At 40.9% G+C, this 15961-nt stretch overlaps 5 protein-coding genes across 5 annotated transcripts; 3 read left to right on the forward strand and 2 right to left on the reverse strand.

Annotated features, from left to right (window-relative positions):
* The first annotated feature begins 506 nt into the window (after positions 1-506).
* On the forward strand, positions 507-2150 carry BCR41DRAFT_356946 (hypothetical protein). The gene is made up of 2 exons (XM_022024770.1): positions 507-814; positions 939-2150. Exons 1-2 carry the CDS (start codon positions 658-660, stop codon positions 2072-2074), a joined length of 1293 nt encoding a protein of 430 aa, XP_021879581.1. The 5' UTR covers positions 507-657; the 3' UTR covers positions 2075-2150.
* A 140-nt stretch (positions 2151-2290) lies between these two features.
* BCR41DRAFT_356947 (6,7-dimethyl-8-ribityllumazine synthase) lies at positions 2291-3100 on the forward strand. Its single transcript, XM_022024771.1, has one exon. The coding sequence runs from the start codon at positions 2347-2349 to the stop codon at positions 2998-3000; it is 654 nt and encodes a 217-aa protein (XP_021879582.1). The 5' UTR covers positions 2291-2346; the 3' UTR covers positions 3001-3100.
* Positions 3101-3170: 70 nt separating this feature from the next.
* BCR41DRAFT_356948 (Sec1-like protein) lies at positions 3171-6005 on the forward strand. The gene is made up of 10 exons (XM_022024772.1): positions 3171-3316; positions 3469-3664; positions 3750-3829; positions 3931-4155; positions 4268-4471; positions 4586-4906; positions 5026-5184; positions 5298-5405; positions 5512-5765; positions 5873-6005. The coding sequence occupies exons 1-10, from the start codon at positions 3227-3229 to the stop codon at positions 5949-5951; spliced, it is 1716 nt and encodes a 571-aa protein (XP_021879583.1). The 5' UTR covers positions 3171-3226; the 3' UTR covers positions 5952-6005.
* A 26-nt stretch (positions 6006-6031) lies between these two features.
* Positions 6032-8717, reverse strand: BCR41DRAFT_387730 (Asx homology domain-domain-containing protein). The gene is made up of 3 exons (XM_022027921.1): positions 8545-8717; positions 8339-8406; positions 6032-8214 (listed from the first exon to the last, which is right to left on the reverse strand). The coding sequence occupies exons 1-3, from the start codon at positions 8660-8662 to the stop codon at positions 6100-6102; spliced, it is 2301 nt and encodes a 766-aa protein (XP_021879584.1). The 5' UTR covers positions 8663-8717; the 3' UTR covers positions 6032-6099.
* Positions 8718-12022: 3305 nt separating this feature from the next.
* BCR41DRAFT_110256 (hypothetical protein) lies at positions 12023-15928 on the reverse strand. The gene is made up of 9 exons (XM_022019380.1): positions 15572-15928; positions 15305-15454; positions 14803-15213; positions 14417-14713; positions 13669-14304; positions 13458-13571; positions 12748-13362; positions 12536-12629; positions 12023-12443 (listed from the first exon to the last, which is right to left on the reverse strand). The coding sequence occupies exons 1-9, from the start codon at positions 15737-15739 to the stop codon at positions 12082-12084; spliced, it is 2847 nt and encodes a 948-aa protein (XP_021879585.1). The 5' UTR covers positions 15740-15928; the 3' UTR covers positions 12023-12081.
* Positions 15929-15961: the final 33 nt, after the last annotated feature.

Genomic DNA, 15961 nt, shown 5'->3' on the forward strand with positions numbered 1-15961 from the left:
GCGGACTCGTATAATGATTACTTTTCTCCATTGGCACGTTGCAACCATGCTGTGGCCAATTTATCGGTAGTGGACGCGTAGAATGACTTGAATGTAGGCTGAGAGTAACCAAATAAAGCTCTGAGGCGTCTGCCTACATCGATTTACTGGATGCATTTGGTAATGATGCTCACACCTCAGTTGCAAAAGTTAGGAAAAATAGTCAGTGCAGTCAAGACGTCGGGAAGCGTTCGGCGACTGAGATGAAGGGTGGCAAGCTGGACATCAATTTTATTTCTGACAATAGATCAGTGTTACTGACAGCCTATTGAGCTCGATATTACAGGCAATGGTGCCTTTATACATTTATATAAATGTATATATATTGACACAGTTGTATATTTGCACAAATATTGGCATGCGTGGTGAGGTGCTGGGCTCTATTTCCATGTGGCTGGGGAAATTGAGATAGGCTTGTTGTATGCGCATTGCACATTTCCCTTTTTCTTTCTTTAATTTCTCCAACAATATCAGCAAAACAACTGTCTCAGCAAAGTCTTGGCATCATTTTATACCATACTGAACCTTACCTCTTTACTCAATAATCCGCAGCACTAAAAAGTGACCAGAAGAATATTGGAGAATAAAGATAGCCAGCTACAACAACCACTCGCAGTTATGCTTTTATACTCCACTATTTCTGTATACCGCACACGGCTTGCTCAAGAATGGCCTCGATTAGTTGTTGCTCTCGTATCCGTTTATGGGATATGCTATTCCATCAGCACCATACAAACTAGCAATAACGAGATCCATAAATTCGAACAGCTGAATGGTATGTTTTTAGCCTTTATTCCATATTTTTTTCGTACATGTCGATTATTCTTTCCTATTAACCTGCTATAGACGGTCAATGCCTTTTTTTTTTTTTTTTTTTTTTTTTTAAAAAAAAAAAAAAGACTTGTCACGTTTTTCTTTTCATAAACCATCACCGACGTTCAATCCAGTATCTATTGCCTACGAATCCTCACAATTGGCATTCAGCTCTAGCATCGAAGCCAGAAAGGCAGAGCCTTCAACTGGTGCTGACACTGACGACAGCAGTAGCCGTAGAGGACGTAGACCCAATCCAGGCACCAATTCTCAACATCAATCTGAGTTCAGCAAAAAGAATAACGCTGGTGTTAGCAGCAATAAGAATAACTCTCCACAAAGAAGCCCAACATCGACAAAAGAAACAAGGGGTAACTTCAAGAAGAATGGATTCCGGAACTTCCATTCACTATTGCCCCTGGTCAGTCAAATGCTCTTGGTACGCAACCCAGATCTCGTGAATTTTGACTATGAAGGTACAGAGCTGGTAATTGTCTATACTCTTCTCGTCATGTCCTCGCTATCAATCATTGACAATGCTATTGGGCTCATGGTGGCGACTCGACGGTCATTACGATTGACTCAGGTGGCATTTGCGATATGGTGTCTACGGTTCTTATTCCGTATCCTATCATTGGTCTCCATCCTATTTATGCTGACAGCTGGAACAAAGTTTCGGAAGTTCCTATTGTCCTCAAATATAGGGTTCCATGGCGGTGATAGCAATGGTTTGGATGATCTGGATGCTTTGGATGGTGATAGCGCTGATAGTAATGGTAACATAGAGGCGTCCAGAATGATCATACTCACAACCCTAGAAGTTATCATTGCTGCTGTTCATGGATGGTCGCTTTTGGTGTTGATTCGAGATCTTAGGAACCAACCTCGACCTAGAACAATTGTTAGTCAGATATGGGTCTGGTTCTGTGAGACTAGATGGGGTCAACACTTAGGTATAGGTCGATGGATCGGAGCAAGTTATGATAATTTTGATAGCATAAGCGGTATTATTAGTAACAATGGCAACGGAGGTGGTGAAACTGGAAGCATCTATAGCCTTGATGCTAGCCACGGTGGCAGTGGAGTTCGTAACGGTCTCCTCAGTAGCGCAAGTAGTATCTATAGCATAGCAGTCTCTCCACCTGAAATGGCAGGTGTTGTTGCGGTGACTCGATCGCGAGCATCGAGTATATGTAGCTTCAACAGTGTTGAGAAAACGTAGTTTATATTATGTTTATTAGAGCGTCCACTTTTTTTAATCAAAATACTCATTCATTTGCCCTCAGAGTAGAATATTTATTATGTGTAGTAGTTGCTCTAACACTTATTGCGCGTTTAAAGTAGTACCAGGCCGCCATGGCATATAATCGCATAAAATATCACTAAAAAGTCGCATACAAGCCACGTCCTGACCAAGATGCCTTTTGCGCTTCCAGCAAGTCTGTTCTCTCTTGTTTCATTCCTCATAAAGTATTCAGCTCATATCCTTCAATTATGATCGACGATTTCCATAAAGGGCTTGAGCCTGCTTCAGTCCCACAGGATGGCTCTGACCTCCGTATCCTTATCGTCCATACTCGCTGGAACTCTGCCATCGTCCAAGGACTGGTTGCAGGTGCAAAGAAAGCAATGATCGAGCAACACAAGGTCAAGCCTGAGAACATTGTCATTGAATCTGTTCCCGGTGCATACGAACTTCCATTTGCTGCTAAGAAGCTTCTTGAGGTCTCACAGATTCGTGCTGCGGAAGGCGCGAGTGATTTGATGGGTAATGTCAATCTCTTGGATGGCTTAAATCTTTCTTCGCCAACAGGAACTACTTCTGCCCCTTCATCAGCCAAAGCCTCAACAACGGCGACCAGTAGTGCAGGCAACAAACAAGCATTTGATGCAGTGATCTGTATTGGCGTCTTGATCAAAGGCTCGACTATGCATTTTGAATATATCTGTGAGGCTGTGACGCAAGGAATTATGCGTGTCGGATTAGATTCAGGTGTACCAGTAATCTTTGGGGTTCTTACCTGCTTGAACGAAGAACAGGCATTGAGCCGTGCAGGCATGGACAAGGATGGCAAGGGTCATAACCATGGCTTGGACTGGGGTTCTGGTGCCGTAGAGATGGCGCTTTTGAAGAGTCGTCCTCTCTAAAAAAATCTATTTCCCATTCCCTTTATTCAACTGCTTTTATTTTTGTAAATAGTTCTGATAACTCAACGAAAAATAAATCCTGGTTAACTAAAAACGAAACATAAAACTGTGTCAATGGGCGTCTGATTTTTTACACGTGGCATGCATTTGATTAATAGTCGTAAGAAGCAAGATCGCGTTTTGCATCATTTCTTCATTCCATGCATGACCTCTGTTTCTGATAAACATGAACACCATAACGGCTCTACAATTCTACATCGATAAGATGCTGGATGATACGTCCGGCATGAAGGTTTTACTCCTGGATCAGGAAACGGTAATACAAGGGACTGAGATATAAAAAGGAATACATATCAAAAAACAAAAAAAAAAAAAAAAAAAAAAAAAAAATTCTCAGCACTCAGCAGGCTACATTGAGAGTTTTACTTACAGTGATATGACCTTGTCAACTCACTTCTTTACCTACAGACACCCATCATTTCAATGGTTGCAACGCAGTCCCGCCTACTTCAAAAGGAAACATACCTTGTAGACCGTATCGAAAACAACGCTCGAGACAAGATGCGTCATTTGAAATGTATCTGCTTTCTCAGACCAACCGCTGACTCCATTGAGAAGTTGATCAAGGAGCTTAGAGATCCATGCTACGGAGATTATTATCTTTGTAGGTTCCGAAAAGGAAACCACTGAAAGAAAATGCTTTGATTTTAGAGGAACCGTTTACATTTTATTCAATTTCCCATTAATAGATTTCAGCAATCGCCTTAAAAAGACGGCCATAGAGCAGCTCGCCGAGATGGATGAACATGAAGTGGTGCGCGAAGTTCAGGTATAAGCCGACACATGGAGTCAAAAGAATGACCAAGGAGAAAAGCATAGATCTATCTTTTTCCTTTCAGATTAAAATATTAATTCAGTCCCCTTGTGTAGGAATACTATGCGGATTATTATGCCATCAATCCGGACTGTTTTTCAATCAACCTTGACGTACAAAATATGCCATTATATGGAGACTCTTTCACAACATGGGACAACGCTAGTTTCACAAGGACAGTAGATGGGATTCTCAGCGTCCTTCTCTCGCTAAAGAAGAAGCCTCTAATTCGATACCAAAAGCAAAGTGCCATGGCTAAGAGACTGGCTACAGAAATACAGGTACTGACGATACTATTCATGTTCTGGAACGATAGTTTAGTTTATCAAGGATCAAAGGGACTCAAGAGAATTGGATTGATTAAAGAAATCTCTTTTTATCATATTCCAATAGTTTCAAATTCAGCAAGAAGGGCAACTGTTCGACTTCAGGAAAACTGATACATCACCTATTTTACTCGTTCTGGACCGTAGAAATGACCCTGTAACCCCGCTTCTCTCGCAATGGACGTACCAAGCAATGGTTCATGAGCTGATTGGCATCCGTAATGGGAGGGTAGATTTGTCAGGAGTACCTGGTATTAAACCTGAGTTGAAGGTATGAATAGTTCCATATTACATAGGGTAATGTTTATGTGAAGTAAATCAATAAGAAAATAAATGCAGCTAGCTCTAACCTGCCTTCAATCAACTGTTTACGATGAACATCCAGGAAATCGTCCTTTCATGTGATCAGGATTCTTATTTCCAGAAAAACATGTTTCTTAACCTTGGAGACCTAGGAGCCAATATCAAGAGTTATGTGGATGAATATCAGGCTAAAACAAAATCCAACATGAACATCGAATCGATTGCAGACATGAAGCGGTTTGTAGAGGATTATCCCGAGTTTCGAAAGCTTTCAGGCAACGTCTCCAAGCATGTCACGCTGGTAGGAGAACTGAGCCGTCTTGTCAATCAAGGAAATGTGTTAGAGGTATCAGAACTCGAACAGAGTTTAGCCTGTACCGATTCTCATAATAATGATCTCAAGGTTTGTCTCTAAGTTCTTTAGCCAAGGCAAGAACATAAAAAAAAATAAAAATAAAAAAAAAAAAAAAAAAAAGCGAAGCTAAATCTTGATTAACACTAACATTGTTATGATTGTATCAGAACTTGCAACGGTTAATCAGTAGCCCTACAGTCAGCGAAGCCAGTAAAATACGTCTCGTCCAACTCTACTCTTTACGTTACGAGAAGTATCAAGGAAATGCTGTTGCTTCTTTGATTGATTTACTTTACAAGAATGGATTAAGCGAGCGTGAGATTGCTGTAAGAAATTCTATTTCAAAAAAAAAAAAAAAAAAAAAAAAAAAAAAAAAGCTTGCCGTCATCATGCGTTGAGTAATGTTATGGAACATTCGCCTCTATTCACTTTACTATAGACGCTAGATATATTAATGCAGTATGGAGGAGCCTCTCATCGTCAAGATGATTTATTTTCGAATGAAAGCATTTTGTCGCGTGGGAGAAGTGCCCTCAAAGGACTAAAGGTAAAACGCTTCAAGCTCTCTCGTATGTCATGCTTGTTTGGTTAATTAAAATGATAGATGTCTTTTAAAAGTAATATCTCTTTTATTACACATTACCACCAAATAGGGTGTTGAAAACGTTTACACACAGCATCAGCCACAACTTGCTCAGATCCTCGAGCAATTGCTGAAGATGCGTTTAAAAGAAGCAGCATATCCTTTTGTGGAAAGCACTAGTTCTCGCGATCGACCACAGGATATCATTGTCTTTATGGTGGGAGGAGCAACGTATGAGGAAGCGAGGTTTGTTGCAATGCTTAACGCCGCTACACCTGGGACGCGTATCATTTTAGGGGGAACTACTATCCATAACAGCCAGAGGTAAGGACATCTTAACATCATCCTCTATAGCATTTTTTTGACTCATGTGTAGCACAACGCCATCAGCTAATACGTCGTTTTTCTTCTCTAACTCTAAACACCGACAGTTTCCTTCAAGAGTTAGTCGAAACGCAGAGAAGAATGCCTAGTCGTGGGTCTGACTCTGTCCGTGGACGACGTACTTAACCCCCTATCGTCTAGATTTTTGAACTATTAAACGCACCACAAATATTACTTGAGCAAATACTAAGATTTTTAATTATTCAAGACTATGTATAAAGGAGCTGCTACTCGGTTGTTGGAGTGCATTCACTGTTTACTGTACAATTGCTTATCATAATGCTCGTTTCTTCCTAGGACCTGATGTTGTCGCTGTTGGTCCTCTCTTTCGCATAATACCTCCATCAAGTGTCGGTATTTGACCAACACTTGACTTGTCCTCGGACATGTCTTGCTCATCATCTATACCCTTCTGACGTATTTGGTCCGCAAGGGATTTATTATATAGATCCATACGAATCCCAAATAGTGACCCCACCAAAAAGGTCCCACGGATCACATCAATGTCCCTCCATGCGTCGCTTCCTTTCTTGCGTTCCTCTTTTGGGATCCGACCATCCTTTTCAAGGCATAAACTTTCGATTTGAGGAGCAGTATCTACCTCATAGATCGGATTCCCAGCTAGGCGCTCCTCGTATTGCTCTTTTGTCTCACCATGCTCGGTCGGACCGCGTTTAAGCTCAAATTGCACACATGGGGTTCCATTTGGGTTGATTTCAACTATCTTGAGGTGCATATCCACATCAATTACATTGCCTCCCATTTCATAAATATCGGTTGACGTATCCAATATTGAAGTTTGTACTTCTTCCATCTTGCCCTTCAAACTTTTTCGTCGCTTGTCGGATTCCCCAGATGTACTTTTTGTAACTGACCTCAAATTTGTGGGCAATTTTGAAAAGCCTTTGGTATCTGAGCAAAGGCTCTTGTCGGTATTGGCGACATGAAACGTCCGTCGATACCTTAATAAGTCTCCAACTTGAATACCGCGCATTAAGCCCATCTTAGCCAAAGAAATTTTAACAGATGAGCCCGCCACCATGAACTTTTCGTTCTCGCGGATCGCCTTTTCACCGTAATATTCCTCGAACTGATCGGTTTTCCACTTGGCCTCAGTCTCGATTCGTTCTTTGATGTCCCGATATTGGCGCGCATATTCATTGGTGAATTTACCTAAGCCTAGAGCTTTTTGCCAGTCACAGAATGCCTTGGAGAAGGCTGTACATTTTGTGAAAAATGATGGAGTCAAGGCACCATCCTTGAAATAGATATCTTGTTCCAGAATAACAGAGGGGAGGGCCTTGATAAATGCGGCTTGAACATGAGAAGAAAAATGAGAAAATGTTTCGTAGGTGAGGATGTCATTGATATTGGCATGGGCAAGGGCAGAAAACGGGCCAGTCAAAGGATGGTTCAAGTCCTCGGGCACATTTTGTATCTTCTCATTCTCGTTGTCGTTCTTATCAATAGGCTTGGACTTTCTCTTTTCTCTGTCCTGCTCCTTTCTTTCGTTCTTGTCTCTAGCCTCCTCCTTATCCTTACTCTGATCTCTGTCCTGGTTCTTATCCTTGCTCTCATCCATACTCCTGCTTGTGCTCCTGATCCGAGACTTACCCAGAAGCCTGTGTTTTTCCATCTCCTGAGCCTTTTCAGTGATTTCATCATTACCCCTATCCTTGTCATTTCCATTATCATTCACGTGTGACTTCTCTCTGCTCCCCTTTCTTCTTCCTTTTGTATCTTTGGTATTATCCATATCTTTACTCTTTCCTTTGCTTTCGACTTTAACTAAACTTTCGCCAGCAAATCTACCGCCATCCATGATCATATCCGTGCTCTCGCCCTCGTCCTTATCTTTATCCTTGTCTTCACATTCATCTAATTCTTGCTTTGAGGTTTCAGCATGATCTGTAGACATATTACGCTTTCCAATTAGCCTCAGACTTCTTGTGGAGAGGATGATTTCGGGCTTCTTTACGGCAGGGACGGTACCCTTAGGCTTCCTTCCTCTTTTCTTTGGTTGGTCTGGAATGGCAGTAGAGTCGGAGGGGGGCAGAGGTTTTGGTGATGTAGATTCTGCAGGAAGAGGGTATTTTCTAGGTCTGCCGCGCTTTCTTTTCACTAATTCTGGGTTAGATGGCGTTAACCCTGGCAATGGTTCCAATAGTTCTGGCACTTGCCCTATTTCCGGTTCGATATCTGTTGATTGTGACGATGGTAACGATAATGATGATGACGATGAAATCGGAGATAGTGGAGTAACATTTGGTTCATCATTGATGGCTTCTTGTTGCTGTTGTGCCGTGGAGTGATAATGATATATGGATAGCACTTCCTGTCGCTTCGATGTCGTGCCTTTATTTGACAGTTCCAGAGACATATGTATATCCTATGGGAAAAAAAATAAATTGTTGGGCGTGGGATGTCATAAAGCCAATGATACATGTGTCAGATAGCGACATCTACACTCAGATGTTTTAAGAGAGAACAATTTTCTTTTCCTAAAAGCATACACTGTCGTTAGCTAGGGGCCTTTTGCTGTCATCAATGCCATTGCTATGCTGCACTCCTTGACCAGAAACTGGTGAGGAAAAGAGGCACATTATTTAAAAAAAATAAAAAAAAAAAAAGGATGCACCAGTGCTTTAGAGGTTATGACGCGGTTTTTTTTGAGCACTCAAAGCTGGGGGCTGAGTGAGTATGTTTTTGAAATACTTACCTCTCATAGGATGGTGTGCGTGTTTATCTGCAATTCTCTTTCTTATTAGCTGTCCACTACTGCTGGAATTGATATTGCTCGTATGGAGCTGATCTGAATGAGGGATCGGAGCTGACATCCCCAAAATGTGCTCAATAGTTGATCCGAATGAGGTTATATTGCTACAGTTAATGATGAGAGGTTGAGTAATGACCAAAGAACAAGCCACTTCGTCGCCTTAAATTTAACTTCACGCCTTCAAAAAGTGAATTTTATAATATTGGCAAGATTCAATTCAATTTAAAAAATTATTTTAAAAGAGCAAATGGGGCGATTCTATTGGCTGGTTATTTTCTTCCTCTTCTGCCAATAAAAAATAAATTTAACCAATGAGCATCGCAGAACATGTATAAAATTCACTTTTTGACATGATGTGCAAAAAAGTGAGACTAGTACACCTTGCCAGAGATCTCCATGATGCGGGTTGAATACGTCAGCCTAGATTTCTCCCTTTTCTAATGCTGGGGCACTACCAAGTCCTGAGACACTCGTGCGGCTGCTGCGATAGCTATGGTGGGTTGTATTGAAATTATTTAGCAACCAAAGGAACCCATTTTAGGTCGATGCTATAATAGCGACGATGACAACCATCATTATTATAGCATACCAGTCAATAAACGCTGGAGCAATACTCATGCTCTCGACAGCATCAATTGGCGCCATGGAGATCTCAAGCAGATACTGGAGTCATACATTTCCTTTTAAGAAAAAAGCCCGATCGGCTTTAGGTAGCCACCTCACCTTCATGACAGCCAGTTTTTGCTAATCTATTTTTTCATTTACGCGCTGTGCATCCCTTCACTCAGTTTTTAACCTCATATTCACTCGCGTTTGAATACAAATATATACCTTGCCCTTGCTTTAAACAGCAGGACACCTGGCCCATCCCTTCTCGTGACTCGCTACAGGAGTGTAAATGCCTTGTGAAGAGCTTTTTGCAATATTTTCTTTTTACTGCATAATCTCTTACTATTCCCATTCATTAAACTTCTCCTTCTGCAGTTACTTCATGGATACAATATTTAATATGTCTATTAACTTGTCCTGTCAAACTTTCATCATGGATGGGTTTAAAGCAGCTCATCCAGATGATATTGAGTCAATAGCATTTCTAAGCTGGATAAATAAGATCATTTAATAAAAAAGAAAGTTGCATTTACCTAAAATACCATTGTATTCTCGGGCCAAAAGGCTCCAAGACAGCGAAATACAACAGAATGCAAAGGCAAGAGGAGAATTGTGGTAAAATCATGGTGATTCTACTGACAGGCAAAGATTTTGAAGAAGCTGCGTGTATATTAACTCATATAAAGGCCAGTGAGTGGAGAGAAGGTTTTATTGATTTTGAGACGTTTTAACTTCTTCCTTAGTCTTAACATGCCATAGCGACCGCCAAGGACCCATCTTCGTTGCAGATTTCTGTTTGTCACGAGCGGCTAAAAGATATACTAAAGATCTCCTGTCTCTAGATGAATGAGATCCCCAGCTGACCCACAGACAGCATCACTTCTTCTGGGCGGGTTCGAACTAAATAATTCTGAGTGAATAGATCCCAGGTCACGACCTTCACTCAATAGTGCTGCTGACTTTTATTGTTTCAATTAAGGATTATAGAGGTTTCGTCCAGATAAAGCAAATTTGGAGCGTCTAAAGCGATTATTGCAACATAAGGGTCTTTTGACACAAGTTTGACGATATCTCCGTCATGAAGTCACCGAGACAATTCAGTAGCCCAAACCAAAAAAAGCTTTTTATGTATATTTGTATATCATAGGGTATGTATGCTAGTACCCCTCTTTAATGCTTTGCGATCTAGGTGGAGCTACTCCAAAAGGATTATTTATCTCGGAATCAAACATGAGACATTACTCCTGAGCGAGCGCCCTCAAAAGTATGTCTTTGGGCAAAGGCGTGGTATGAACTGGCTATCGACAAAAAAATCAAGCACCAGTTCCTCATTGCATTGGTTGTCCTTTGCAAACAATACGCAGTCCTCTTCCTAGTAGTTACTGACAGTTTGGGTGATCGTTAAAGGGACGATCATCACAACCTCTAGTGACTCAAAAACCACAATGCCACTTTCAAACGCCAAGATTGGCAACAACGTTGTAGGCGAGTTTATCTCCGAACCAAAAGTTGGAGTTCCACCAGCTTTTTGATTCTGGTCAGAAATTTTAAAGACATTAGGAGACGCTCCTTACATTTAATAAAAAAAATAGGTACAAATCGAAGTGGCATATTGACACTTCTTTCCTCAAACTATTGCCCTTTGTTCGGCATCAACAAGGAAATGTATTGGACAAAAAAAGCTACACCGTTTCCGTGAGGACCTCACGAATACAATTTTCCAAGCTACGCTTACTTTTCATGGAGAGTGGGCTTTAGACTACTTTTTTCAGTCAATAATTTCATTTTTTGACAACAATGTTTGGCACTTAATAACACTATAGTATTATTGTTTATTGTTTATTTTACACTCTGATCCTCTTTGCACTTTTATCGCTTTCTGCAGTTGTCTTGTTAGCTGCTGGGACTTCATTCTCCTTCTCACTCTCGCCACGTCGTCCTGTTGTTGTAGTGGAGGACGACATGGAGGGGCCATGTTGTTGTTTTGCATTAGCTCGCTGATTTTGTGCATTACGCTGCAATATGATAGAAATCAATACAATAAATTGTGTATCATGGGTTAGTATACGTTTGGCGATCCCAATCACATATTTTCGAGCAAGTAAGCAATATTGTAACTTACGTCAACAACTGAAATACCGTCCCTGAATCTTGCTCTAAATAATACATTCGCATTGTTGAACATTCCTTCCTTTAGAGACACTACAATGAATTGCGAGCCTTTAAACCGTGTGCGAAGTAGCTGACCAATATTCTGTGTATGCGAAAGATCAAGGGCTGCATCCACTTCATCCAGAATATACATGGGCGCCGGCTTGAACTGTAGAAGCGACAATATCAGCGATAGTGCAATCAATGATCGCTGTCCTCCACTCAACTCTGTTAAACTAGCCTTCCAAACACCACCCAAACAGACTTTGACCTCCAATCCTCCAGTGACGCCTTGACCCTCCAACGGTTGCAGTTTAGCATCATTCCCAGGTAGGAGATCACCAAAGATTGCACCAAAATCTCCATTCACTTTTGAATAGGTTTTCTCCAAGGCCGCTTTCTTGTAGTCATCTAAGGATACAATGGTATCCTCAATCTTGGTTTTATCTCTTTGGACTGTTGCCAACATCTGTTTGAGGGATGTTTCGCGTTTCTCCTGGTTCTCAAGCATGCTCATGACTTTGGGATTCACTTTGTTCTTCATAGCAGAGTGCTTTTCATCAAGTTGTTTTAGTTTCTTCCGGCTTTCCGATGGATTTTGAGCATTGAAATCGTATGGTCCATTAGGCTGTCCAAACAAGCTATAGTACAAGAAGATGCCAATGAGCTGCATGTATACATATATGGTCACTAAATGAAATAAAACAACGAAAAAGTGACTCACAGTTTTTGATCATGAATCCAGTCATGGGATCCCTCGAGATCATTAATGGCATTCAATAGTGAGTTATTCTCTTTGGAGAGACGATCTGTTTCATGTGTCAAGTTTTGGATTTCAAGCCTACTTTCAGCTACAACTTTAGCTTTTTGCTTTGAGAGAGCTTCGAGCTCTTTAAGTTCTTCATCGTAGGCATTAAGCTGAGCTTTCTCACGCTCAAATTCTAACTGAGTCTTCTCCAGCGAAGACTCGAGCATGACTAGTTGTTCTTGAAGTCGATCACGCTCATCCTTAAACTTGGAGATTACTGACTTGCTTTCTGACAACTCTTGGCTTGCACCTTTAACGTCCTTCTCAAGTTGTTCTATTAATTGGTGAAAATATCATGGACAGTATCAGTGACAAGCTATATAAATGCTCCCACACGCGCTAAAATCTTGTAGATTTGAGACCTACCCAGCTCCAACACAAATGTTTGATGCTCTCTCTGCATTGCCTTAACACGAGGTGCATTTTTAGTGAGTTCAGCCTTTGATTTTGCCAGTTTTTGCTAATATTAAGGAAATTTGTTAGAGCCAACCTTATATTCTCATGTCATGTCAATCTTTTTTTTTTTTTTTTTTTTTTTTTTTCTTCTTAGGGCAGCGTTAAGATGTTTAAATCATTACCATGAGTTCGTGAAGTTTACCGTCCTTGTTTTTCTTGAAATCCTTCATTTCCTTTTCGATTTCTTGGCAACGCTTGACTGCTTCTGCTTTCTTGTGGTTACCATCTTCGATTCCTGCTCTTAAGGCCTTAATTTCCTTCTCTAATCTCTCAGTTTGCTCCATCAACTGAACATGCTCACTGCCAGAGAGCTGTTGCTCGCACAACCGAAGCTCGTGAGTTTTAAGCTCAATCTTTTGCTTTAGTTCTGCATATGCTCTGGCAGCTTGAGATATATTCGAAAGCTGCTGATTAATTTTTTGTAGTTGCTGGCGATGTTCATTCAATTGGTTCTTCAATGCATGAATCTCTTGAAGACTAGCAAGGATTCCACCTCCAGTTGGTCTTGAGCCACCCTGCAACGTCCCACTTGGGTCATAAACATCTCCCTCTAGTGTCACAGACTTCATCCGAACCTCTTGATGAAATGTTACTTTCTTTGCCGAATCCGCATCGGCACAGATGAGTGTATTTCCAAAGACGTAAGCCATAGCTGTTTCTAATTGATCCTCATAGCCGATCAGGGTGAGAGCTAAATTAACTTTTTCGGGTGCCAGTCTTTGTGCAGTAGCAATTTTCTATCACAAGCCAAATAAGGATTAGACCAAGGATTTCCCTAGACCGTCATTACAAAACAGTTCACGCGAGAAAATGCTTTTTGAAGAATAATTACCTGGGCATGCGCTCTAAAAGCGGTAATTTTGTTTAAAGGAATAATCGTGACACGTTTGCGAAGCTTTCCGTTCTGAAGCAACTGAGAACCGACTATTTCGTTATCAACAACGACCTACAAGAGAAATATACAAACAATCATATTAGTTTTGATACGACACATTTGGCCTCTTCTTCATATCTAATGACATCAAAAATTGTAGATCATGTACGTTGTAAAGGCGACCACCTGCACAAATTTCCAAAGCCGTAGCAGCATTGGCATGTTCTGGAAGCACAGTGAATAATTCAGCAACGAGGCCTTTAACAGAAGTCCGATCAAAGTTAGGTGTAGGGTTTGAATACTGAAAGTCAAGGCCAGCAACCTTGCGCGACGTGGTTTCGATTTTTTCAGATAGTTTCGCAATAGCATCAGATTGTGCTGCTTTCTCCATCTGCAGTGCCCGTTCTTGTTCAGGATCAAATGATTGCCTATGCAAAGTCTCCTCCAGCTGCTTCACTTGCTGCTTTGCCGCTGAAAGCCCTGCACTAAGATCTTTGTTATTTTTTTGTGCTAACGATGCCTGTTTGCGCTTCTCAGACAGCTCCGTCTCAAGATGCTTTAGCTTCAATCTCGACTGATCTACCAGCGTTGTGGCCTGTGCTGCAGATGCCTTTACCCTCTGAAGTTGCTCCATATAACCATTTTCATGACCTTCCTCAGCTGCTAAACCGGTCGAGAGCGTCTGAATGAGCTCCTCGTTCATGCGCACTTGTTCTTGTTGTTCGTCATGCTTGCGTCTTAGATCATTATAAGTCACCTGAAGTTTTTCGAATTCAACTCGTTTTTCATGAAGAGTTTTTTCAGTCTAATTAGAATTAGAGATCGCATAAGTGATTAATCAACTAAATTTTCAGTTGTGCTCCCGAAAACATTGTTGCGTTTCTAATCCGGTTAGTTTGAATGAGGACACATTTTACCTCCTTCAGAGTTGATAATAGACCGGAATGGTTTTGTTCTTCCTCTTGAGCCTCTTTGTCTTTGAGATCCCTCTGTGTCTTCACTTTAACAATTTCCTTTGAAAGATCTTTAACAGTTGCATCGAGTGTTTGAAATTTGCCGCCTTGAGTCATCTCCTTGAGTCGATTGGCTGTAATGGTTTCAATGTGCTGGGCGATGTTGGAAATGGCGGATTGTAGCTGTTCAATTTCAGCCGACTTTTGATCTATCAAGGCAAGCTTTGTCTCCAAGTCATGCTTCGATTTTGAGTAACGTTGCTAAAATATTTCCCGGATTAGTAGAACAAGATTATTTAAGTTAGCTATTAGTTTTTTAATTGTACGTTAGTAAACAAACTGTCTCCTACCTCGTAGCGTGAGTAATCGAACGAGACGACAATTCGTGATAGCCGCTCGATCTCAGTCTGTGTCTTTTGGAACTCTAGATACGCCCTTTTTTCTGCTCTAAGTTTGTCGAGCTTAGGGATAATCTCTTCTGCAAGTAGTTGCGTAATTTCTGCGACTTTCTTTTCCTTTTTGGCCATGGTTTTCAAAGCTTTGTCTTTCCTCTCCTCAAACATGCGAGTCCCTGCCGCTTCCTCAATCATGGATAAGATTTCTGGTGGTTTCATGTTAAGGACCTTAGTGATCTTTCCTTGCATAATCAGGAAATGTGGATTGTTGATGTTAAGTTGTACTGATTGAAACAGGGTCTGAACAACTTGTTGTTGCGCTGTATGTCCATTCACCAGAAATTTGCTCCGGCCTCCAATCAGAATCTAGTGACAAAGCTCAAGGTTATTAGCTGTAGCACTTTTTTTCCCCCTTTTTTTAGGAATATCTAGATATCCATAACAGCCCTTTCTTTACCTGGCGAGTGATGGTGATTTGTTTACTACTTTCAAATCCCACAGGGCTTTGCTCCCGATCTTGATTATTGAAAACAACAGTGACAGATGCTTTGGTAACTCCAGCTTGGCCTCGTTTATAAATCAAATCCTGGATACTACTTGCACGCACCTGTTTTCGAGTGAATGAATGGACATAGATATAGGAAATATGAGCTGAATAGCACAGGTCATATTTCAACCTAAGAAACAATATATGATAGGATCCAGCAGCATAGACAACACTCACCTGAGACCAATTGGTGATACCAAGGACGAAGCAGATAGCGTCCAAGATATTTGACTTTCCGGAGCCATTCAGTCCAGTAATTGCATTGAATTCTGGATCCCAGCCAGTAATGGATGTGCGGGTGGCGTAACTCTTGAATCCATCAATGATAAGTTCTTCAATGCGCATTGTTATTTTTTTTATTTTTATTTTTTTCTATCCTGATATTTCCGAGCACTTATAATCTGTATTATTGTTTTCACAAACAATTTTTTTTTTTTTTTTTTTTTTTTTTTCCAGGAAAAAAGTCAAACGTGCCCTGAGAGCAACAAGGATTAAGTCAAGTTGGATGAAAAGTCGAGTGAGAATGGCAACGGAGAAAGTAAGCGCGCGACCTGAAATTTTGCAAGA

Source organism: Lobosporangium transversale, assembly GCF_002105155.1.
Source record: "Lobosporangium transversale strain NRRL 3116 chromosome Unknown BCR41scaffold_28, whole genome shotgun sequence".
Classification (NCBI taxonomy): domain Eukaryota; kingdom Fungi; phylum Mortierellomycota; class Mortierellomycetes; order Mortierellales; family Mortierellaceae; genus Lobosporangium; species Lobosporangium transversale.

Excerpts from the sequence above, each read along its gene's own strand:
- BCR41DRAFT_356946 (XM_022024770.1), top strand. The coding sequence starts at position 658 with ATGCTTTTATACTCCACTATTTCTGTATACCGCACACGGCTTGCTCAA. Across the intron at positions 815-938 it reads TAAATTCGAACAGCTGAATG|ACTTGTCACGTTTTTCTTTT; the intron begins GTATGTTTTTAG and ends AAAAAAAAAAAG.
- BCR41DRAFT_356947 (XM_022024771.1), top strand. The coding sequence starts at position 2,347 with ATGATCGACGATTTCCATAAAGGGCTTGAGCCTGCTTCAGTCCCACAG.
- BCR41DRAFT_356948 (XM_022024772.1), top strand. The coding sequence starts at position 3,227 with ATGAACACCATAACGGCTCTACAATTCTACATCGATAAGATGCTGGAT. Across the intron at positions 3,317-3,468 it reads TACTCCTGGATCAGGAAACG|ACACCCATCATTTCAATGGT; the intron begins GTAATACAAGGG and ends CTTTACCTACAG. Across the intron at positions 4,907-5,025 it reads CTCATAATAATGATCTCAAG|AACTTGCAACGGTTAATCAG; the intron begins GTTTGTCTCTAA and ends TGATTGTATCAG.
- BCR41DRAFT_387730 (XM_022027921.1), bottom strand. The coding sequence starts at position 8,662 with ATGTCAGCTCCGATCCCTCATTCAGATCAGCTCCATACGAGCAATATC. Across the intron at positions 8,407-8,544 it reads CGCACACCATCCTATGAGAG|TTTCTGGTCAAGGAGTGCAG; the intron begins GTAAGTATTTCA and ends TTTCCTCACCAG. Across the intron at positions 8,215-8,338 it reads GGCCCCTAGCTAACGACAGT|GATATACATATGTCTCTGGA; the intron begins GTATGCTTTTAG and ends TTTTTCCCATAG.
- BCR41DRAFT_110256 (XM_022019380.1), bottom strand. The coding sequence starts at position 15,739 with ATGCGCATTGAAGAACTTATCATTGATGGATTCAAGAGTTACGCCACC. Across the intron at positions 13,572-13,668 it reads CAGGTGGTCGCCTTTACAAC|GTCGTTGTTGATAACGAAAT; the intron begins GTACATGATCTA and ends TTTCTCTTGTAG. Across the intron at positions 13,363-13,457 it reads CTTTTAGAGCGCATGCCCAG|AAAATTGCTACTGCACAAAG; the intron begins GTAATTATTCTT and ends GGCTTGTGATAG.